This window comes from Bos mutus, chromosome X (genome assembly GCF_027580195.1).
Source record: "Bos mutus isolate GX-2022 chromosome X, NWIPB_WYAK_1.1, whole genome shotgun sequence".
Classification (NCBI taxonomy): domain Eukaryota; kingdom Metazoa; phylum Chordata; class Mammalia; order Artiodactyla; family Bovidae; genus Bos; species Bos mutus.
Window position 1 is genome coordinate 68,947,877 of NC_091646.1, and position 25,522 is coordinate 68,973,398.

At 41.8% G+C, this 25,522-nt stretch overlaps 1 protein-coding gene across 7 annotated transcripts in view; it reads left to right on the forward strand.

The window, feature by feature from the left end:
- LOC102274793 (NHS-like protein 2) overlaps positions 1-11,175 on the forward strand; it is a 200,712-nt gene extending 189,537 nt beyond the window's left edge. For all 7 annotated transcript variants that reach the window (XM_070365915.1, XM_070365913.1, XM_070365911.1 and 4 more), the window contains 2 exons: positions 845-977; positions 1,854-11,175. In XM_070365915.1, coding sequence (XP_070222016.1) covers positions 845-977; positions 1,854-2,178 — 458 coding nt within the window. In that variant the 3' untranslated portion in view covers positions 2,179-11,175. The remainder of the gene's footprint in view (positions 1-844; positions 978-1,853) is intronic.
- The last annotated feature ends 14,347 nt before the right edge of the window (positions 11,176-25,522 follow it).

Below are 25,522 nucleotides of genomic sequence, written 5' to 3' on the forward strand. Positions count from 1 at the left end.
GGAGCCTGGTGGGCTGCCGTCTATGGGGTCGCACAGAGTCCGACACGACTGAAGCAACTTAGCAGCAGCAGCAGCAGCAACCATCACCACCATCCATCTCCAGAACTCTCTACATCTTGCAAAATTGAAGTCAGTACCCAGTCAACAATAACTCCCCATCATCCTCTCCCCGCAGCCCCTGGCAACCACTCTTCTACTTTCTGTCTCTATGAATTTGACTCCTATAGGGACCACATATAAGTAGAATTACATAGTATTTGTCTTTTGATGACTGGCTATTTCATTTAACATAATGTCCTCCAGGTTCATCTGTGTTTCTCATCCTTTTTGAAACCCTTAACACAAACATCAAAATCTTATGGCCTTTCTTAAGCTGATTTGGATTTTCGACATAAGTTAAATCATTGCAACTAAAACAAGCAAACAAGTCAAAGCCACAGGTAATTTTAGAATCTGCTTCCTCAAACTCCACAGGCTCCCTCTGAGATTCAGATAGGTCCCACTTCCACCCACTGGTTGAGTCATTGCTTTAGATTGTTCTCAGCTCCTTGAGTTTTAAAAATGATACATTTAAAACAAGAGAATGTTCAGGCAACCTAAGCATTGTTGTAACGGAAAAGGCATGAGAAAACAGGGAGCCAGGCTGGTCTTCATCACTCCCTCCACATTGTGCAGGCCAAATCACTAACCTTGGGAACATCTTGTTCTCTGCAGAATGGAGACAACAAGTTTCTTCCCTGCTGCCCTCCCAGAGTTGCTCTGAACATCAGATGAAATACATCTGAGAATGTGCTTTGTCCTAATGATTGTGGTCAAAACAATTCTTTCTGGTTTTTATGCCTAGGGAGTTTAATGGAACCAAGCACCGAAGAAAAAAGTGTAATCAGTGATAAAACAGCCGAATGGATTGCAGAAGATGATGATGATGTGTTTGTGGCTTCACGTACAACTGAAGATTTATTTACTGTGATCCACAGGTCTGGACCAATTTCTTTAATTCTCATTATAATTGCCTTCCCTCCTTATACCAGAAGAAAAACTGCTACCTCTAAGCATTAGATTGGAAACTGGAGACTAAGTTCAGATGTCCACGTATGTGAACACAGTCCAGGGCCTCACATCTCTGATTCACTGACATCTTCGGGTGAAGTGGAGGAGGGGCAGGCAGGGAAGGGAGGACCAGGTGCGGAGTGAGAGGCCCCTCGTCTCTTAGCAACCACATGGCCTATTGTGGCTCCATCTGCTCTCTCACAGCTCTGCCTACAGTCAGAGACTTAACCCTTCACAGAATTCCTGTACCCAAAAAAAAAAAAAAAAAAACCTCATCAAAAAGTAAAGTGGGACACCAGGCTGAGCATCAGAGCAGGAACTTAGCCAAAGGATGACCACACGGGGACCCAGTTATAGGCAAAGAATGACCACATGGGGACCCAGTTATTGAACCGGGGCACAAAGCAGGGATTCAATAGTGAGGAAACTGGAAAGAGCCTAATTACTGGAGTTGGAGCACAAGTTCATAACAGGATCAGCTCCCAGGCTGTCTTGATTCAGAGTCACTGAGGTACTAGCCTTGACTCCTTAAATTCTTTGTTGGTCCCAGAACCTGGGCAGGACTGAGCCTGCAAGCACAGGCCCAGTGACTCCAGATGCGGACATTGAAAGGAGTATAGGGACGGGACCAGATGAGGAACTCTGAGGACTTAGCAGAGAGAGAGAAAGCTGGTAGGTACAACTGCTCACAAAGCTGTTGCATGGACATTCCCAGATCATGTCACCGACACTCGTGACACTATATGAAGCATTAGGAAATGTTTGCACATGAATTCACTGAAAACACACGTTCTCTTGTTTAGGTCCAAAAGAAAGCTGCTTGGCTGGAAGGAACCTGGTGAGACCTTTGCTGGCAGCAGCAGACCAAGCTCCCACTCACCAGTAAGGAACCCACCTGAGTCTCCGGTCAGTGAGTTGGCTGCCTCTTCAGGGTCAAGCGGCAGTGCCAACCTAGATGCTGGCAGAAATGATGATTTCAAGGCCTTGCTACAGAAGAAGGGAAGCAAGGCAACTCCAAGGTCCCGCCCCTCAGCAGCCGAACTGCTGAAGACCACTAACCCACTGGCTCGGCGAATTATTGCACAATTTTCAAAAGACTACAAAACCCCTGATAACCCCAGTACCTAAGCCCTGGGTTCAGCAAGCAAGGTTTAGTTACTAAACTTGAGTAGAGAAGGGGGAAGAGGAAAAGAAGGTTTTGAAAAAGAATATAACAAAAAAGCCTGCATTTCTTTGACATTAACTTACACTCTGGACAGCAGGAGAGAGGCCACATCTAGAACTAAATTTATCAGGCACTTTAATCATCTTCAGACATTTTACATTTTCATACTTAAAATCTTGCCATTACTGAGTACCGATTTTCTCCTTATTTCCCCCAGTGGTATGCACTTAGAAGAAATTCTCAGATGCAAGGGCACATGTGCCATCTCTTTAATCAATCACCAAGCTGCTCCATCCCTGGCTCCTGTCACTGAGGGGCACAGTGAGAGAGCAGTTTGAGGGCTGCCAATCCCAGGGGATACAGGGTGCCAATGCTCATTATTCACTTTCCCATCAAGGCCCTGATGACCTTGTATGGAGAAACAGAAGGACTCTAATGCCTCTTCAACCACAGTATAACTCTCTCTCATGAGAGGTTTGCAGGTGTGCGTTTATTTCGGCATGGGGTTGATTGGATGGCTTTTGTAGTACAAAATATGAATGTGACTCTGTCCTGAACTTCATGCCTTTTTCAGTTTGATTGTCTACACGGAGATCAGGGTGATGAGTTTCAGTAAACATATAGACCTCCCCCTCCTCACTCCTCTGCTAGAAAAGGTCAGAACTGGGTTGCTTTGGATGAACCAATCTCAGTCAACAAACAAGGCAGCCATTTGTTCACTCACATCTACCCAAGGTAACTCACACATGCACTTTGAGATCCTTCAAGTGTCTGCCACCAACGATAGCTAGTGTCTGTGCCCAGCTCATGCTGCATTCGAAGAACTCTGGTTTCATTTGCATATAGCATTCATTACAGGAAGTCATTAGCTGAAGGAAGAGCATCCTCAGAGGCTCAAGGAGGAGAGAAAGTAAGTGTAACTTGCCCACCACCATTCAGTTCAGATTGTGATTTGTGGTTGGTTTTATTTTGTTTAAAGGAGATCTTCCTCTGTTCCCAAGCCAAGAACATACACACTAAAAGGATAGAGCGAAAATCTGAAAGGCAGCCTAGCAAGTTACTGTGGTCCATAACCCCCCAAAAAGGGCTACTTTTTGCCATTTAGGTTCTGCTGTTTGACCAGTTTTCAATTAACCATGCTAGGGGAGAAAGTAAGAACTTTGTTAAATGGGATGCTGACAGAGCACCAGAACAATCATTGTGACCCCTTCCCCCCACCCCCTGCCAAAGCTTATAGACACTAACTATTCTTGTCAGTTCAATTTTCTAAGAAAAGCAAGAGCCATGATTCATTTGATTTTCATATGTCTGGTTTCTGAGAGGTTGAGGGGGAAAACAGACAGCTATGAACAAAGAAAACTAGCTGACCAATAATGGAAAATTAATTGTCCACCATTCCCAAGAGGGAAAAAAGAAAGTCAAATGAAATTCACAAAGAGGGTATCCTGACCTCTTCCTCCTTCACCCCCCCACCCAACAGATTCATTGGTCAACCTCTTGGAGGATGTGGAAACGTCCCCCCAGAGACAAGCAGATCTTGACTTTGATAGGTCTCAATAAGAAGCAAACCCTTTAGCCCAGCTGCCCACACAGCAGACAGAGCAGCTGGAAAACCAGACTAAGTGCTGATGGGACTTGGGCCTCTCACATAGAAGGCCTAGGACTGGGCCCTTAGTTGGTACAGTTTTGAATTCTAGACTTCTAAGTGCAGACCAGGCCCATCCACTCCCTTGCCGTCAGCACCTCCCCCGATTTAGACAGAAGCTACTTCAAATAATAGACAGTTACCAAAAGCTCAGTTGCCTTTGAAAGCATTCCAACTAGTTGGTTCAAAGGCCCTGACCAGATTTCAGAGGTTTTGCCTAAAGTAAAACGAGATTCATTCCTAGCCTTAATTTATATACAAATACCACACTTGTCTGCCCTCGACTCAGAATTTCAAAGGACAGAAACATTTTCCTCTGTGGGGAAATGGAGTGTTCGTGCTTTTGCCTAACAAAAGTGAAAGACTGCCGGGGCCCTGTACTCTTGATTATGAGCTATAAAACAGAGTATGAGACTCACATCGTATAAGACTTGTTACTTCTGCTGACTTTTTGGAAGCTTCTTTGCTACTTTTGTCTCTCCCCTCATTTTGCGGCCTCTGGTGGTTTTCCCCAAAGATTCTAAAGCTGAATACCCAGACATCTTGATGTTTTTCAATTACCCCAAGTCTTGCTTTCCTCTGCAATATTCTGCATGCCTGCAATTTTTAGAAAGTCTTATACATCTTCACTATGGCCCTCCAATACCCAGTGTTGTTCCTATTAGCAGAAAAGGATTCGGGGCAGAGATGGCGTGGTCAGAGGTAACACTGAGGGCTGGTAATAATCATTTAATATTGTAACAGGTGGACGTAGTCCTAAACAAACAACCAAACTATAGCATTTCTATCAATCTTTGATGAACATCATACCAGACAGCTCTCCTATCCTAGCACTCAACGTTTTGCTTCCCCTTGTTTATCATAACACCAACTCTGTCTCCCATCCAGGCACAAGCCACAGTGTTTGCTGCCTTCTGCACCTACTCTGCCAAGACGAGAAGAGAGGCAGAAAGCCCCTTCCAGTAAGACTTTCAGAAAACCCACTGTTGCCACTATTACTAGTGTGAATAAAAATAATAATTTTTGAAGGTGGAATACAGAAGGGATTCAGATGAAATGAAGTTAGCCCCAGGAAATCAACTTCCAATTCAAGTTGTTTCTGTCCCTTTGTTTCCTCTGATTCCAACTAATAGCAGCAGGGTTCTCTGCTGGACTGACTTCTGTCTAGTCAGGAGTAGAGGGAGTCATCCCCAGGGGAGGAGGTTAATCGGTAGCTAAGAGCACTTTGCCCTTGGTGGGTATTCATTATGTGTTTGTGGTTCAAAGGTTGAGGGTGGAAAGCAAGTCATTCTCAGCACAACAGGAATCTTTGCTGCTGTCTCTTGTCCTTTGCCTGCCTCAGTCTCTCACCTGGGCCTCCCACCTGGCCCCAACATGTCCCTCAGTATGCATTCCTGTGAACTACATCCCTGGCCAACAGCTCACCCTTTAAAGAGGTAAGATCATAGGAAGCAAAAAAGCTCATGTTAGCTTACTGACCACAAATCAACCAGTTGATCTGGAAACATTACCTTGAATGTACAAAGACAGAGGAGAGTCTGCAAGCCTCTTATAACAGGAGTGTCACCAGACACCCATTTTAATTCTCCAGTGACACAGGTCAGATTGTGATCCCACAAGACCCATCAGTCTAAGCAGATCTGTCCATGCACCTGCTCTCTTCCTCATCAACAAACTATTCCCTAAAAGGACAAGTTCATAGTCAGTGCTCTGTTCTCCAGTGCAGCCTTCGATTATCACCAAGTATGTAACACAATGGCCAGCCTTCACTTTAATATGATTTGCCAGGGCCAGGGCTAGAGTGGGGTGAGTGAGGCACCTGGGGTGCAAAATATAAGGAGGCACCCACTCTCAGGGCCATGTAAGTGCCTTACCCTAATCCCGGCCTTGCAATTTGCACTCTGTAAAGTAGTATCAATTTAACTTCTTCCTATGGACATGTACGGTTCTTCTGATTTGAGGGGGGAGGGTAACTCCCTATCTGTTGTTGCACCAAATGTTTCATTGCCATCAATTTTTCCATGGTTCTAAACCTTTGTATGCCTATACATCAAAGACTTTTCAATATTATCAGAAAACATGGCTGATTTCTAAGTAACCTGCTCCAAGTGGCAAGTTAGCACTCATTTCAGTAGGAATACTGACAGAGACAGCCCTTCAGCAAAATAGTGAATGAGTTGGAGGTCTGTCATTGGCCTCCTCTGTCTCCTCTTTCTGCTCCATTCCCCGCAGACCTTGCTTCTTGGTACCAACTCTCCTGAATGCCTCCTCGTTTGTCCTCCTCCTTGCTAAGGAAAGCATGCTCTCAGGAAAGGAATCAATTCCTTTACTTCGAGATTATAAGGCTTATTGAAACCTCTTTGGAGGGTCACTTGCATTTTAACAGGGAAAAAGCCTTAAGCCAAAGGAATGATGTTCTACTTGTAGAATTTTAGGCATCTGTCAGTTACAGAAGTATATTTTTCACCATGGAAAGGTCAAATTCACTGATAACTATTTCCTAAATATAGAAAATACCTTAATCTCCTGGAACTATCTGAGTAAATTGCTGATGGTCAATTAAATTCTCCTGATTCTCAGTGCTGTTCAGTATGGTTTCTACAAAGGGAGTCTCAGAAATGGCTACCCAAGACACTTAGAAGGCCTAGATAATTCTTGTTGTACCTTAACATTTTTACACAAATGCAATTAGTACTACTTATCATTTGAGTAAAAAACACAAGGATTTAAAGAGTTTGTGAAAATCTGTCTTGTTTATGAAAGGTGAAACTGTCCAATAAGTGCCAGATCAATGTCAGCCATCTGGTATCAGTGGTGATTATTAAACTTCTTCAAGGTGCAACTTTACTGCACGCAGCCTCGGCCCCAACCCTTATCTGTGTTTTGTGCTACCACTTCCTCTTGGTGTGAGAATGAGACCAGTTCTATTCCAGAGTATGGTCCCTCCAAAGCCTTTGTGTGTATTTCAGCTATAAGTGACTAAACTATTATGGATTTAAAATGATGAGAGAATGAGAAAGAGATGCAAAGAGCTAACTTTGTGAAAGGGCGGCAAAAATGATAAGGATTTTAACAAGGATACGAAATAAATTTTTTAATAATCTGAAACATTTTGTAGAGGAATACAGTAGGAAATGGTCATAGGCACACATTTGAGGCACTTTTAATAAGTTTAGCAAAAAAAATTTGCATAAGTAATGAGTTATGTGAAATAGGTATGTACTTCTGTTCAGTAAAGCCCAAAATCTAGCCCAGTGGTTCTCAAAGCATGGTCCCAGGACCAGCAGCAGCAGTATCCGAATAGTGTGTGTCTGTGTGTGTGTGTGTTCTAGTGCTGTTACTTCTTCAAGCTCCTGCGTCACTATAGCCACGACTCCAAATGATTCTAGCCTTTCCTATCTTTTCTGCTGTCATTACATTACGTGATCAATCTCCAGCCATGTGACTTATGTTATCATGTTCGTCAGATAATATGTTTATTTGGTGTTAAGTAATTATCATATTGAATCAACTACTCGCTCAACCTGCAGAAACTTTTGATTTGACTTAGCCAGCACATCTGGCCTGTTTTTGGTTTAAAAACAATTTTTTAATCCACAAATAGGAAAAAGAAAAGGTGTTACATTTGTTTGATACTGCCGACCCTTAAATGTCTATCTTCCCTGTGGTGGCTATTCTCTAGGGAGGTTCTTATAGAAGTAGATTTGATTTTTAAGATTTTGCATATTTGTGGAATTTGATATCAACAAATCTGCAAAAAAATCTGAACTGCAGCAACTAGTTAACTACTCTTTCTTTATTCCTTATGTGGTGTTGAGCTCTTTTTAATGTTCAATTTTACAAAATGTTCTGCATGCAAACGCAGCATTGTGCTCATTGTGCAAGTCACCAGACACTCATCTCCTCCATATGTATGATGGTGAAGAAATAGCAACATGTATGTTCTTACCTCTCCTAATCAATTGTAAATTACAAATCTTTTCATTAATTTTTAAATGAGATATATTTACTCTGGCTAGTAGTTAAAATTTAATTCTTTTTATTATATTTCATTGCTACTTTTTTCTACTGACTCCAGAGCTTACTTTGGGGATTATTTCTTATTTTTAGATTGTTGTATTGATCTTATTTCTATATTTATCTGTAGTCATGGAATGTTAGTGCTGAAAGGGACCAACCTCTCCTCTTACAGATGAGGAAACTGAGGCCCAGAAAGTTAAATAACTTACGCAAAGTCATGCAGTGGCAGGCCCAGCCTCAATCCCAGTTCTCCTGCCTCTGGGCCCAGTGTTTTTTCATCCAAATCACTGCATTTATGGAAGACCCACAGCTGGCTTCTACTATTATGACACGTGAATTTCCCAGGTATGTCAGTGAATAATACATATGCTTTAAGGAAAGTGTTCGTGAATCCAAAGACAAATCTGATTTTTAGTATAGAAACATTCATTTCCCTCCAAATTAAATATATATGCCCTACTCTTTACAGTGGATGTTTTCTCTAAGAGTTATTTGAAAAACTGAATTTTTGTAGATCAAATTCCATGTTTTAAGAGATAAGCTTCTTACAGAAGGGCATCTTCTGGTGACTTCTTTTGAAAAATGAAAAATGCTCTTGTCCATATCCCTAATGCCTCTATTTTCTTTTTCAGTGTGAACTTTTGTAACTGATATTTATTTAAAGTAGGGCAAACCAATATAGACTTTCCTAGAATCTACTTTATTCTTCCCTTATTAAACTTTACAAGATAGTTTCAGACTGTTAGATGCTCATGAGATACTTACTTGTGTTCTAGAAACTTCTTGATATTTTACCAATCCCTGGGCTCAAACTCTATCTCAGTTTTATCAAACAATACCGAATTTTCTCATCCGTACTGAGCTCTGCATGCTGTTTGTTTTCCAGAACATGCTTTGCCTAATGTTCCTTATTATGACTCTCTCTCTAGCTATTCTCAGGCTTCCTTCCAAAGCTCATGTGTACCTCACTAGCGTGGTTTAGTGGAGTTGCAGGCAGTACTCATCAGATGGAGTGGTGTTTTCAGTTATCCCATTGTTCCAGTCCTTCTCCTGAACCTGCTCTGGTTTCCCTTTTCAGGAATACTCAGAGATTGATGGGATTTTCCTCTTCATCTAGACCAAAGTTCGACAAACTGTTACCATAAAGGTCCAGATAGTAACTCTTTCAGGCTTTGTGGGCAGGGAACAGATGGTCTCTGTAGCATAGTCTTCTTCTTTGTTAGTGTTTGTTTGCTTGCTTTACAACACTTTAAAAATGTAAATACTATTCTTAGCTCTTGGGCCATACAAAGCTGCAGACTGAAATTGGCCTGCCTGTCATAGTTTCCTGACCCCTGGGTCGGACATTTCTGTGACCCACGTGATGACTGGGTTGTGTGCTGCGTGATGTGCACACTGCCCTTCCATTTACCACAACGTCAGACTCACCCGCACAGAGGTGGGTGGCAAGGCGTTGCACATGCCAACCAGTACTCTCTGACAGACGCCCTTCATAGACTCTCTCAGTCTGTCTCTGTCCCTGTCCCTCTCTCTCTCTCTGACTACCTCAGTGTAGAACCCTCATTCTTTTCTCCAGATCTCCTGTACTGGTTATCTAATGTGCCTCTGCTTCCTCGAGTGTGGGTTAAGCTGGCAGGAAAGAATGGTTTTCTGAGTTTTCTTATTTCGTTCATTCCAAACTATGAGCGGGGACCCCTGGCCCCGGTGCCCAATACTTCCATCACATGTTCAGGGCCATCTCTGGAAAGTCTGGTGGCCCGGGTCATGAGATTCCATTTCAGTCTACAGTTTCCTAGGGAAATCACCAGCTCTCTTGGTTCTAATGGCTGGTTTTAAAATCTGAAATGTGCATGTGCCCATTTTAATGTGATTTGGACTTGTTCTAGACTCAGCCCCAGCAATGAAACCAGTGAGGTATGGAAGGTTCTATGTCCACAGTTTTCCCCTGCCTAAACCGCCTGCATCCCTGACCCCCAGCCCCAGGAATAGGCTCCTTGGGATGCCCCATGCAGCACCACAGCCAGCAGGCATTCAGCACACTGCCACCTCCTGTTTTCTGAACCTCTAAAAGGATTCCTTAAAGCTCCTCCACATCTCTCTTCATCTCACTCCTGCCTCTACCTCTCATGCTGCTTGGGAGTTTAAAGCTCAGTTTCACATTTTCACATTTGCTCATATAAATATTGGAGGATACCAGTGAATAACAAGTTATGTGCCTGTGTGTGAGAACAGCATGGTTTCTCCACCTGGACTGTGAAGGTCCCATTTGCTAGTGTATCTTACACACACACACACACACACACACACATACATGCACACACACACTGTCCAGTTCTCTCATCAGTTCTCTGGTCCAGTTCCAGGTCTGATGGGGCTGGCCAAGGAGTAGGGGATAGTGGGGGCTCCTGAGATATTTCCCTTTTCTTGTCTTTTGAAACCTTCTTTCCACTGGCTTATGCTCACTTCTCCCAGGAAGCCATTTGAAGATACTCCTCTGGGGCAGTTTTGGACAGCCAACGTACAGAGAGCTAGGACTTTAATCCCTTATGAATTCTGTCACTTAGACGTATTTCTCAGGCTGCAGGATTTTTTAAATCTAAGAACTTTGTTTCTGGGGACCTTTAGTTTGCTTTCTGTCATTTGAGCCCAGGGATTTACCCACTTATTGAAATCTACATTTTTAAAAGACCAGAGACACTAGTAATTTTAGGATTTCCCTATTTAAAAGCATTCATGAAACAGTTCCTTTCTGCATTTTGATTAGGATTTCCAGCCTTGAGGGAACCAGGCTTGTACCCTGGACTCTAAAGCAGCAAAAGTAGCACACTTGCCAAAAACAAAATGATGAAGGAGGATTGGCTAGTCATACTCTGCAGTCAGGAGGACTTTTGTTAATTTAGTGCTTACCATTCAGTGCTTACTGAGTGGGTGTGATGTGCTCTAGAAAAATAAGGGAGATAGGAACTTGCAGACCAATATCCTAAACTGAAAGACAGTGATGAGGCAATTCCCCCAGTGATGAGAATGTACCCCTGGATTGAAATTTCAAGAAGCAACATACACTAGGAGAAGAGTGTCATCCCAGTCTTTTTGGAATTACAACACAGAATGGAAGGGAGCCCTCTGTGGGGTGATATTACAAAGGGTCTTGTTTGTCTTTCTTTCTTTTTCTTTTTTCCTTTAAAAAAAAAAAAAAAGCATTCCTTACTGGCTTGCTACCAGCAATTGAACTGTATTCTTTATATAGCTAGAGCTGTTTGTGACTTCTTAAAATAAATTTTTTCTGTTAAAATAATTTTCTGTTTCATCCTCTGGTTCTCATTGTAGCAATGATTCGTTTATCCAGATACTAAGCCTAGTTTGTGAGTACCTTTTACCAACAACACAAGTATGGGGCCCACAAACATGAGCTTTGATTCTCACAAACCCCCGAGAGCCCAAAACAGATATGCAGGACAGTGTCTTACAGAAACATAACCCATCCATCGGTGAATCTACGTTATATGGGCAGGGAATCCATGCTTGAGGACTTTGTCTCAGGGATTCTCATTCAACTACTGCTGGAAGCAACAAGGGGTCTCAGACAAACACAGCTCTGCTGAAGTGGGCAGCAGTCACCAGGCTCCTGAGGGGAGGAGGTTGCCATAGCAACTGTACTCAGGGCACGCACTCCCTCTTTGTTCTTTGGCTCAATGAAGCCACCCGGCAGGGGCAGATTAGAGTGAGTCAGGACTGGGAGCGAAAAATGCAGACCAGATGTGGCTCAGATCACCTCCTCCCTCAAGAAGGGAATGGTCCCACTATACTAGTGGTGACAGCTATATTCATGGGTCAAGTCCCATCCAAAACTTTGTTCTCTGGTCCCAATCGGCCCAGGCCTCCAAGGGTGAGGCCCTTGCAACCAGCCTTCTTGTCTTCCCAGTCCCCGTGCTAGCTCACCTCCCCTGATACCACTGGACTGATCTTCCAAAAAGACACCGCAGAGCTGGAAACAACCTAGAAAGTTTACAGGGGGAGGAAGAAGGGCCAGGGCTACTCTCAGACAATAGCAGGTATCAAGACTTAAGACCAAGGTCGGAGAAGGAGGCTGACTCGATGTGGGCCTCATGGGACGCAGTACCTCAATGAGACCCTGTGGTTCCAGCTAGTGTTGATCCCAGCAGGGTCTGGGTCCCCTTTCACCCCCCACCGTGAGCTGGGGAAGCTTTGAGGGATTGATCCACATTGACCAAAGTCGCAAAGTACATGTTAAAGGCAAAGAGATACTTGCCTTTAAATACTTTAAATATACCAGTATAATCAAAGAGAGAGCATACCTTTAAAGCACAGGTCATAGAGGCCAACAGGAAGCCCACAGACTGAATTGAGTTCTTATACATTGCCCAGTACTCCTGCCTGGAAAATCCCATGGACAGAGGAGCCTGGAAGGCTGCAGTCCATAGGGTCGCTGAGGGTCGGACACGACTGAGCGACTTCACTTTCACTTTTCACTTTCATGCATTGGAGAAGGAAATGGCAACCCACTCCAGTGTTCTTGCCTGGAGAATCCCAGGGACCGGGGAGCCTGGTGGGCTTCCGTCTATGGGGTCACGCAGAGTCGGACACGACTGAAGTGACTTAGCAGCAGCAGCAGTAGCAGAGTACTTAATGTTGGTTTTTAATTTTTCAAAATGTAGATGGGACACAAAGTCTTCACTTTACCCAGTTCCCCACCACTCCCTGCTATATGAAGTCCAACTAGCTTCATTCATTTATATCACCTGCCAGGCTCCTGAAGGCATTTGAGCCTGCGACACCTTGTTGTGGTCGGGCTCCCTGGGAAGCAGACTCAGAGATGGAGTTTGGTGTGTGGGATGTTTGTTAGGAAATGTCCAAGGGATTGACATCTGTGGGAGAGAAGGGAAGGAAACAGGCTTAGGCCAAAGGAGAAAAGAGCAGCAATGCAGGCGCCGGATAGCCTTGGCTGACTCTACAGAGAGCTCCGGCACTAATATGACCCGTCAGAGTTGTCCTACACAAGCCAAAGGCAGGCTTTCACATCCCTGCTTCAGTCAGTCTCTGGCTATGGGGCCATCCCACCAAGGGCCTGACCTTGGGTGAGATGACTTTCTCCAGCAGAGGCAGTCCCCAAAGGTGGGGGACAGCTAAAGAAAGTTCTTGGCTGACAGCACTCCCAGCAGCTGGAGCAACATCTGCCCTTGAAGGGGGATCTGACCAACACAGTTCTGTATCCATCACAGGTGTCTTTCTCCCAAGCACAGTGCAGGTTAAACACAAATTCTGGGACTTCCCTAGTGGTCCAGTGGTTAAGAATCCACCTGCCAATGCAGGGGACACAGGTTCAATCCCTGGTCCAGGAAGATCCCACATGCCATGGAGCAACTAACCCCCTGTACCACAACTACTGAGCCTGAGCTCTAGAGCCCATGCACTACAACAAGAGAAGTCACCGCAATGAGAAGCCTGAGCACTAGAGAGTGGACTCTGCTCACCACAAATAGAGAAAGTCTGCACACAACAGTGAAGACCCCGCACAGCCAAATAAATCTTTTAAAAAAACATACAAATTCTTATTTTCTGTTACCTCAGACAGATTACAGTTCATTTGATGAGGTATATAGCTTTCTTAAATTGTTGTCACCATTTCAGGATACATGCCAGTAGCCTTAATTGGCCTTTGGTGTTTCACAAACCTCATTCATGCCCATTAGCAAACTTTCTCTGAGGGCATGTCATAGATGCAAATGGATAAGTCAATCCATCATAGATACCAGGAATAAAATGGTGTCAGCATCTATCAAGCACCTGAGACGGCTCAAACATTGTGTGCTCCCCCAGCCACTTCTGTTATTCATCCAGTCAGCAAAAATGTAACAGGCTCCTTCTTACCTGGCTGAGCGCCAAAGAATTGATGCTTTTAAACTGTGGTGCTGGAGAAGACTCTTGAGAGTCCCTTGGACTGCAAAGAGATCAAACCAGTCAATCCTAAAGGAAATCAACTCTGAATATTCACTGGAAGGACTGATGCTGAAGCTCCAATACTTTGGCCACCAGAGATTGAAGGCAGGAGGATAAGGGGACAACAGAGGATGAGATGGTTAGATGACATCACCAATTCAATGGACATGAGTCTGAGCAAACTCTGGGAGATAGTGAAGGACAGGGAGGCCTGGCATGTTGCAGTCCACGGGGTCGCAAAGATTTGGACATGACTGAGCAACTGAACAACAACAGCAATCTGCCTGGCAGGGTGTTAGGTGCTGAGGGTAGAGTAGTGACCAACACAGATAGTGTGCCCATTCCTCGTGGAGTTTACAGACCACTGGGGCCACTGCTGAGACTAGTTCACTCTACAGCCCTGTTGATGAAGCAGAGCCATTGAAAAGGTGAGGGTGATACTAAGTCAGTCATACAGAGAAAGACAACTATCACATGATATCATTTATATGTGGGATCTAAAAAAATGATGCCAAACAGAAATAGACTCATAGACATAGAAAACAAACTTATAGTTACCAAAAGGGAAAGGGGGTGTATAAATTAAGAGTCTGGCATTAACAGATACATAGTACTATATATAAAATAGATACTCAACAAGGACCTAACCGTATAGCACAGAGAACTATATTCAATGTCTTGCAATGACCTCTAATGGAAAAGAATGTATATGTATATACATAGTATATGTAATACATACACATATGTATAATTAAATCACTTTTCTGTACACCTGAAACTAATACTACATTGTAAATCAACCACATGTCAATAAAATTTTTTAAAAAAGAAAGAAAAGGTGAGAGTGAATAATACCCTGAACACAGGAAGAAGGGTTGGCTGGCTTTTTATAAGGAGTGAAGAGAGTTCTTCCATAGTAACAGGACAGAAAGCAGAGTATTTGGGCATAAACACAGGTTTTATGGACTGGTGTGAATATAGGAGCCTGAGGAAGTTCATTTCTGGCTACTTCAAATTGCTCAGTGAAATAGGAAGCAAAGCCATCAGCTGAGATGGTGTGGCCTTTTGGGTGGAGTGGTCACTCTCTCCGGAAATAACAAGGCAATGTGGTGGTCATACAGTAACCTGGGATTCCTTTCTCCTGACTCCTGGATGGAACAGAGACGGCCATATTTCTCCATCCGAAACATAACTCTTCCTGAACCTCACATCACTTCTCAGCTACCATCCCATGTCTCATCTCCTGTCATTTAAATTAACACCATGATCAAAATGAACTTATTTACAAAAGAGAAACAGACTCAAAGACAACAAACTTACTTATGGTTACCAAAGGGAAAGCAGGGAAGGGGATAAATTAGGAGTTTGGGATTAGCAGAAACACACTGCTATACATAAAATAGATAAACAACTAGGTCCTACTGCATAGTACAGGGAACTACACTCATTATCTTATAATAACCTATAATGGAAAAAAATGTGAAAAAGAATGTATATATGTGTTATGTGTATATATATATATGTTTATATACACACACACATATCTGAATCACTGTGCTGTACACCGGAAACTAGAACAATATTGTAAATCAACTATACTTCAACTTAAAAAAAATCAGGATAGGATAATCTTTAATATTAACTACATTAATGACTAATTTATTTCTTTCAAGAATTGATAATGAAAACAAATCTTAATTTTTGATCCTTCATGAGTCAAAAGTCTCAACTCTGCACTGCTGTGTGAAACAATATTTTGTGAACATTTGCAATTTATGAGAAGTCATTTTACTTATATATTTTAAAATTATAACACCTCAAATTCCCCTAAGGATAGTTATCTATTCTTTGGTTTTGCTTAATATCAAACCAACAAATATGAAACCAATAGATATTGAACAAGAAAAAAAATTAACATCATGAAAGAATTGTCACCACTGCCCAGCTCTGTTCTTCATGTGTCACCCTCTCACAACTCTCTCTGATCTGAGTTCTACCCTCCTCCCTCCGCCACGTCCACATGCTGTCCTGAGGACACTGAAGAACTCCATGTCAAAAATGTCCAGCGACGCTTTCAGTTCTGTCTTATACCTTTGAAGCACTTGGTACCATTGAGCACCGCCTTCTTCTCAATAAACTTCTTCTTAAAAAGAAGCTTCTTCGTTTGGCCTCCCTGACATTGCACTCTCCTGGTTTCCCCATTCACTTACCTGAGCACTCCTTTGCAATTTCCCTTGCTTCTCTCTCCACTTTATTTTTTTTTTTAATTTTTATTTTGTGTTGGAGCATAGTGGATTAATAATGTTGCAAAAGTTTCAGGTGAACAACAAAGGGACTCAGCCATGCATATACATGTATCCATTCTCCCCCAAACTCCCCTCCCATCCAGGTTGCCACATAACATTGAGCAGAGTTCCATGTGCTATATAGTAGGTCTTTGTTGGCTACCCATTTTAAATACAGCAGTGTGTACATGTCTATCCCAAACTCCCTAACTATCCCTTCCCCCATCCTTTCCCTGGTAACCATAAGTTCATTCTCTAAGTCTGTGAGTCTCTTTCTGATTTGTAAATAAGTTCATTTGTATCATTTATTTTTAGATTCCACATATAAGGGATGTCATACAATATTTCTCCTTCTCTGTCTGACTTAGTTCACTCAGCATGAAAATTGTTAGGTCCATCCATGGTGCTACAAATGGCATTATTTCATTCTTTTTAATGGCTGAGTAATATTCCATTGTATATACATACCACGTCTTCTTTATCCATCCCTTTGTCGATGGATATTTAGGTTGCTTCCATGTCTTGGCAATTGTAAACAGCACTATAATGAACATTGGAGTGTGTGTTTCCTTTCAGACCAAGTTTTCCTCTGGATTTATGTCCAGGAGTGGGATTTCAAGATCAAATGGTAGTTATATTTTTAGTTTTTTAAGGAACCTCCATGCTGTTCTCAGTAGCCTCCATTCTTGAGTTGGAGTCCTCAGGCCTGTATTTCAGACTTTCTCCTCCTTCTTCTTTACAGATTTGCCCTGGGCTGTCTCAGTAACACCTATTGCCCTTCTTCTTGTGGTTCATTCCTCAGTGAATCATGTCATCATCCACTCATTTGCATGAGTCAGGGGCCTGGACACCTTCATAGATGTCTCTTCTTACATTCAATAAGCTACATTCAATAAACTTTGCAGATTCCACCACATAAATATCTCTTGTATTTCTTAATTCTTTATTTTTATTTGTTGCTGTAAGGGCTCAATAAATACTTGGAAGCCTATCATTCTGTTATTTATTTCACACGATAAAAAGTGAGCCTCACACCATAGTAGGAAATTGGTTCCAAGTGGACAAAAACCTAAATATGAACAGCCAGAATATAAAGCTTTTGGAAGATAATTAAGGAAAATATATTCATGCCTCAAAGTCGAGAAAGATTTCTTAAATAAGATACAAAACCACTAACCATGAAGGAAAATTGATAAAATTCAACTATTTTAAAACTAGGAAACCATTTAAAGAGTGAAAACGAAAGCCACAGTAAAAGAAAAGATATTTGCAACACTTAAAAAGATTGGTACTCAGAATACACAAAGAACTCCTACAAATTAGTAATAAAAAGAAAACTCAGTAGGAAAAATGGGTAAAGGACTTGTATAGACTCATGATAAAAGAACTCCAAATATCCAATAATCATTAAACTGTGCTTAACCTCATCTAAGAGAGAAATGAAGATTGAGGGGCGATAGATTACTAAGGAGCAGTGGAACTTTAGGAGGTGATGGGTATGTTCATTATATTGATTGTTTTTCTGGTTTCACAGATGTTTACTCATCAAACTGTCACTTTAAATACATATAGTTTGGTGTACATCAGTTATACCTCAATAAAGCTGTAAAACACACATATACACAATAACATACCATTTCACACCCACCAGACTGCAAAATATATTTTATTTTATTGAAGTGTAGTTGATTTACAATGTTGTGTTAGTTTCTGCTGTACAGCAAACGAAGTTTAGTTATTTTTAAGTTTATTTTTCACTCTCCTTCTTCACCCTCATCAAGAGGTTCTTTAGTTCCTCTTCACTTTCTGGCATTACAATTGTATCATCTGCCTATCTGAGGTTGTTGATATTTCTCCCAGCAGTCTTAATTCCAGCTTGTAACTCATCCAGCCCAGCATTTTTCATGATGTGCTCTGCATATAAGTTAAATAAACAGGGTGACAATAAACAACCTTGTTGGACTCCTTTCTCAATCCTGAACCAGTCAGTTGTTCTGTACAAGGTTCTAACTGTTGCTTCTTGACCAGCATACAGGTTTCTCAGGAGACAGGTAAGATGGTCTGATATTCCCATCTCTGCGTTTTCCACAGCTTGTTATGATCCACACAGTCAAAGTCTTTAGCGTAGTCAATGAAACAAAGATAGATGTTTTTCTGGAATTCCCTTGCTTTCTCTATGATCCAGCGAATGTTGGCAATTTTACTTCTGGTTCCTCTGCCTTTTCTAAACCCAGTTTGGACATCTGGAAGTTCTCGGTTCATGTAATACTGAAGCCTAGCATGCAGGATTTTGAGCATAACCTTACTAGTATGGGGGATGAGTGCAATTGTTTGGTGGTTTGAACATTCTTTAGTACTGCCCTTCTTGGGAATTGGGATGAGGATTGACCTTTTCCAGTACTGTGGCCACTGCTAGATTTTCCAAATTTGCTGATATATTGAGTGCAGCACTTTGACAGCATCATCTTTTAGGATTTTAAATAGCTCTGCTGAAATTCCATCACCTTCACTAGCTTTATTGACAGCAGTGCTTCCTAAGGTCCACATGACTTCACATTCCAGAATGTCTGGCTCTGGGTGAGTGACCACATCATCATGGTTATCCAGGTCATTAAGATCTTTTTTGTACAGTTCTTCTGTGTATTCTTTCCATCTCTTCTTGATCTCCATCTCAAGTTCCAGAGGATAGCAAGGAGAGATAAAAAGGCCTTCTTCAATGAACAATACAAAGAAATAGAGGAAAACAACAGAAGGGGAAAAACTAGAGAGCTCTTCAAGAAAATTGGAAATCTCAAAGGAACATTTCATCCAAAGACAGGCACAACAGTGGACAGAAATGGTAATGACCTAATAGAAGCAGAAAAGATCAAGAAAAGATTATATGTATAATAGTTTTCTAAATCTTATGGCAAAATATTTTCAAGTCTGACAATAAATAGGGTTGAGGAAGAGGTATAGAAATAGAAACTATTATACACCCCTAGTGGGGATTGACAGAGAAGGCAATGGCACCCCACTCCAGTACTCTTGCCTGGAAAATCCCATGGATGGAGGAGCCTGGTAGGCTGCAGTCCATGGGGTCGCAAAGAGTCAGACACGACTAAGCAACTTCACTTTCACTTTCCACTTTCATGCATTGGAGAAGTAAATGGCAACCCACTCCCGTGTTCTTGCCTGGAGAATCCCAGGGACGGGGGAGCTTGGTGGGCTGCCGTTTATGGGGTCACACAGAGTCGGACACGACTGAAGCGACTTAGCAGCAGTGGGGATTGGAATTGCTTCAACCACTTTGGAAAATAGTTTGTAATTATCTATTTAACTTGAAGGTACACATCCCCCAGGACCCAGAAATTCCACTCCTAGCTATATATCTTAGAGAAATGTGTGCCTATCTTTCCCAAAATATATACAGAAAATACATAGCAGCATTGCATATAACAGCCCAAACTGGAGCCACCAAACAGTCCATCAAAAGGAGAATGAATAAACTGTGGAATATTATACAGCAATGACAATTAAACTATAGGCATATGCAAGAACATGTATGGAACATACAGACAAAAAGTTGATCAAAAGAAGCAAGGCACAGGGGAGTTTCCTGGTGGTCCAGTGATTAGGAATTTGTGCTTCCAGTACAGGAGTTCAGTTCAGTCCAGTACAGGGGGCACAGATTCAATACCTGGTCAGGGAATTAAGATCCCACATGCCATGCACCTTAAAAACAAACAAACACAAAAAAGTAAGGCACAAAGGAACACATACAGTATGATTTCATTTAGATAAAGTACAAAAACAAACAAAATAAACTCTTGTTTAGGGATACATAGATAGATGATTAAAAAAAAGACTTGTAAAAGAAGCAAGGAAACTGTTATAAAGTTAAGAGAATGGCTCCTTATAAGAGGAAGGGTAAATTGTAATTAACTGTGGAAAATTCTGAAAGAGATGGGAATACCAGACCACCTAACCTGCCTCTTGAGAAACTTGTATGCAGGTCAGGAAGCAACAGTTAGAACTGGACATGGAACAACAGACTGCTTCCAAATAGGAATAGGAGTACGTCAAGGCTGTATATTGTTACCCTGCTTATTTAACTTATATGCAGAGTACATCATGAGAAATGCTGGGCTGGAGGAAGCACAAGCTGGAATCAAGATTGCTGGGAGAAATATCAATAACCTCAGACATGCAGATGACACCACCCTTATGGCAGAAAGTGAAGAAGAACTAAGGAGCCTCTTGATGAAAGTGAAAGAAGAGAGTGAAAAAGTTGCCTTAAAGTTCAACATTCAGAAAACTAAGATCATGGCATCTGGTCCCATCACCTCATGGCAAATAGATCGGGAAACAGTGGAAACAGTGGCTGACTTTATTTTGGGGGGCTCCAAAATCACTGCATATGGTGATTGCAGCCATGAAATTAAAAGACTCTTACTCCTTGGAAGGAAAGTTATGACCAATCTAGACAGCATATTCAAAAGCAGAGACAGTACTTTGTCAACAAAGGTCCATCTAGTCAAGGCTATGGTTTTTCCAGTGGTCATGTATGGATGTGAGAGTTGGACTATGAAGAAAGCTGAGTGCCGAAGAATTGATGCTTTTAAACTGTTGTGTTGGAGAAGACTCTTGAGAGTCCCTTGGACTGCAAGGAGATCCAACCAGTCCATCTTAAAGGAGATCAGTCCTGGGTGTTCGTTGGAACGACTGATGTTGAAGCTGAAACTCCAATACTTTGGCCACCTGATGCAAAGAGCTGACTCATTGGAAAAAAAAAACCCTGATGCTGGGAAAGATTGAGGGCAGGAGGAGAAGGAGACGACAGAGGATGAGCTGGCTGGATGGCATCACCGACTCAATGGACATGGGTTTGGGTGGACTCCAGGAGTTGGTGATGGACAAGGAGGCCTGGCATGCTACGGTTCATGGGGTTGCAAAGAGTGGGACACGACTGAACAACTGAACTGAACTGAACTGAAACTGTAATTGGTGAGAACACAGGAGAGGCTTCTAGGGTTCTGGCACAGTTCTAGTTTTGGATACTGAGTAGTGGTCACACTGGTGTTTGCTTATAGTTATTATTATAAGCATACTAATAAACTATACATTTGTTTTAAACACTTTTTTCTTGCATGTCTGTGTGTTATATTTTACAATAAGAACATTTTTAAAGACTCAGGATACAATTCTGAGTTGCACGAAATTTAAGACAAAAGCTGCAGGAAAAGTATAGGAAAGAGATAGGGCAGGCAGCAAACCAGAAAAGAAGCTGCCAAATTTACAAAGGGAGTGGACCACAGCACCAACTCCTATTCACCCCTGCTCCACAGGAGGCATTGCAAGCACGTCTGACAGCCACCATTCTGGGTCTTTGCACCCATGACAAGAATGTGCTTACATGAGAGGAAAATAAGTGAAGGCACAAACAGATGGAAATACTATTAGAAGGAAAAGTAAAAGTGAAAGTTGCTCAGTGTGTCCGACTCTTTGCGAGCCCAGGGAACTATACAGTCCATGGAATTCTTCAAGCCAGAATACTGGAGTGGGCAGCCTTTCCCTTTTCCAGGGGATCTTCCCAACCCAGGGATCGAACCCAGGTCCCCCGCATTGCAGGCAGATTCTTTACCAGCTGAGCCACAAGGGAAGCCCAAGAGTACTAGAGTGGGTAGCCTATCCCTTCTCCAGGGGATCTTCCCAAGCCAGGAATCGTACCAGGGTCTCCTGCATTGTAGGCAGATTCTTTACCAACTGAGCTATGAGGGAAGCCCGTTAGAAGGCAAACATATGGGGAAATGCATACTCTTTTTTAATGAGGTAAGACATACAAAATTTTAAAAACTGAATGGCCATTTTTTGCCTATCATAGTAGCAAAAATTGAGGGGAAGCAGAAGAAATCACAATATGTCAGGCTGGAAAGAGTACCAAATTGAAGCCTGGAGTTACTGGCTGCTGATGCTATGAATAAACACGATCCCCTTAAAATAAAATCTGGCAATATGCATCAGGAAATTGTAAAATGCTCATACCATCTTAGTAATCTTACTTCTGGGAATCTGTGCTAGGAAAATCATGCAAAGGAAGGAAAGGTTATATGAACAAATCTGGAAGTGACTCAAGTATCCCTTAACAGGGAAACCACTGAATAAACTTTGTTAAGCACCACTAAGTAAAAATCATAATTATGATAATAGGAAGGAAGGAAACTAACATTTAGTGATATGTCTTAACATGTATTATACTAAGTGCATTACTTTATCTAGTTTAATGCAGCTACCTCCAAAGTCTTTTAATGTTACTGTCATTAAAATATGAAGAAACTGAATCTCAGAGAAGCAAATTAACTTGCCAAAGATTACACAGCTAGTGAGGCACAGAACCAAGATTTGAGTACATATCTATCTGAATTGAAAATTCTGTTATTTTCACCCCATTATACTGCAACAAGAAAAAAAAAAAATACTTCTAGCATTTCTTGAAGTATTTTTTCCCAAAAGACATAAGACATTACTAATAGGCCTTTTTTGGTATGCTATTTATTTTTTTAACATTTTTATTTATTTATTTTTAATTGAAGGATAACTGCTTTACAATATTCTGTTGGTTTCTGCCATACATCTACATGAATAACCCATAGGTATACATATGTCCCTTCCGTCTTGAACCTCCCTCCCACCTCTCAGCCTGTCCTACCCCTCTATGTAGTCACAGAGCCCTGATCTGAGATCCCTGAGTCATAGAGCAAATTCCCACTAGCCATCTATTTTACATATAGTTGTTGTTCAGTCGCTCAGTTGTGTCCGACTCTGATCTGATGGACTGCAGCTTACCAGGCTTCACTGTCCTTCACCATCTCCTGAAGTTTGCTCAAATTCATGTCCATTGAGTCATTGATGCCATCCAACCATCTCGTCCTCTGTCATCCCCTTCTCCTCCTGCCTTCAATCTTTCCCAGCATCAGGGTCTTCTCCAATGAGTTGGCTCTTTGCATCAGGTGGCCAAGGTATTGGAACTTCAGCTTTAGCATCAGCCCTTCTAACAAATATTCAGGATTGATTTCCTTTAGGATTGACTGGTTTGATCTCCTTGCAGTCCAAGGGACTCTCAAGAGTCTTCTCCAACACCATAGCTCAAAGGCATCAATTCTCTGGTGCTCAGCCTTTTTTATGATCCAACTCTCACATCCATACATGACTACTGGAAAAACCATAGGTTTGACTATATGGACTTTTGTCAGCAGAATGATGTCTCTGCTTTTTAATACACTGTCTAGGTTTGTCATAGTTTTTCTTCCAAGGGGCAAGCGTCTTTTAATTTCACAGCTGCAGTCACCACCTGCAGTGATTTTGGAGCTCAAGAAAATAAAGTCTCTCACTGTTTCCATTGTTTCCCCATCTATTTGCCGTGAAGGGATGGGACCGAATGCCATGATCTTAGTCTTTTTAATGTTGAGTTTTAAGCCAGCTTTTTCACTCTCCTCTTTCACCCTCATCAAGAGGCTCTTTAGTTCCTCTTCACTTTCTGCCATAAGGGTGGTGTCATCTGCATATCTGAGGTTATTGATATTTCTCCTGGCAATCTTGATTCTGGCTTGTGCTTCATCCAGCCTGGCATTTGGCATGATGTACTCTGCATATGCGCTTCCCTTGTGGCTCAGCTGGTAAAAAATCTGCCTGCAAAGCGGGAGACCTGGGTTCGATCCCTGGGTTGGGAAGATCTCCTGGAGAAGGGAAAGGCTATTCACTCCAGTATTCTGGCCTGGAGAATTCCATGGACTGTATAGTCCATGGGGTCGCAAAGAGTCAGACACGACTGAGCGACTTTCACTTTCACTCTGCATATAAGCTAAATAAGGAGGGTGACAATATACAGCCTTGATGTATTCCTTTCCCAATTTAGAACCAATCCATTGTTCCATGTCCAGTTCTACCTGTCATTTCTTGACCTGCATACAGATTTCTCAGGAGGCAGGTCAGGTGGTCTACTATTCCCATCTCTTTAAGAATTTTACATATGGTTGTGTATATGTTTCCACGATACTCTCTCCTTTCATCCCACCCTCCCGTTCCCCTCCCCCCATATCCATAAGTCTGTTCTCTGTGTCTGTGTCTCCCCTGCTTCCCTGGAAATAGGTTCATCATTACCATCTTTCTAGATCCCAAGTATATGTGTTAGTATATGATATTTGTTTTTCTCTTTCTGACTTACTTCACTCTGTATAATAGGCTCTAGGTTTATCCACCTTATTAGAACTGACTAAAATGCATTCCTTTTTATAGCTGAGTAATATTCCATTGGGCATATATACCACAACTTCCTTATCCATTCACCTGCCAATGGACATCTAGGTTGCTTCCATGTCCTAGCTATTGTAAATTGTGCTACAATGAACATTGGGGTACATGTGTCTTTTACACTTCTGGTTTCCTCAGGGTGTATGCCCAGTAGTGGGATTGTTGAGTGATATGGTAATTTTATTCCTAGTTTTTTAAGGAATATCCACACTTTCCTCCACAGTAGCTGTGTCAATTTACATTCCCACCAACAGTGCAAGAAGGTTCTGTTTGCTCCACACCCTCTTAAGCATTTATTGTTTGTAATTTTTTGATGATGGCCATTCTGACTGGGGTATGATATTCTGACTGGTGCGATGATATTTCATTGTGATTTTGATTGGCATTTCTCAAATAATAAGCAATGTTGAGCATTTTTTCACGTGTTTCTTAGCCATCTGTATGTCTTCTTTGGAGAAATGTCTGTCTAGGCCTTCTGCCCACTTTTTGATTGGGTTTTTTGTTTTTCTGGTATTGAGTTGCATGAACTACTTGCATATTTTGGAAATTAATCCTTTGTCAGTTGTTTCATTTGCTATTATCTTCTCCCATTCTGAGGGTTGTCTTTTCACCTTGTTTATAGTTTCCTTTGCTGTGCAAAAGCATTTATGTTTACTTAGGTCCCACTTGTTTATTTTTGTTTTTATTTCCATTACTCTAGGAGGTAGGTCATAGAGGATCTTGCTGTGATTTATGTCATAGACTGTTCTGCCTATGTTTTCCTTTAAGAGTTTTATAGTTTCTGGTCTTACATTTAAATCTTTAATCCATTTTTTAGTTTATTTTTGTGTATGGTGTTAGGAAGTGTTCTAATTTCATTCTTTTACACATAGCTGTCCAGTTTTCCCAGCACCACTTACTGAAGAGACTGCCTTTTTTCCTTGTATATTCTTGCCTCCTTTGTCAAAGATAAGGTGTGCATAGGAGTGTGGGTTTATCTCTGGGCTTGCTATCTTGTTCCATTGGTCTATATTTCTGTTTTTGTGCCAGTGCCATACTGTCTTAATGACTGTAGCTTTGTAGTATAGTCTGGAATCAAGACGGTTGATTCCTCCAGCTCCATTCTTCTTT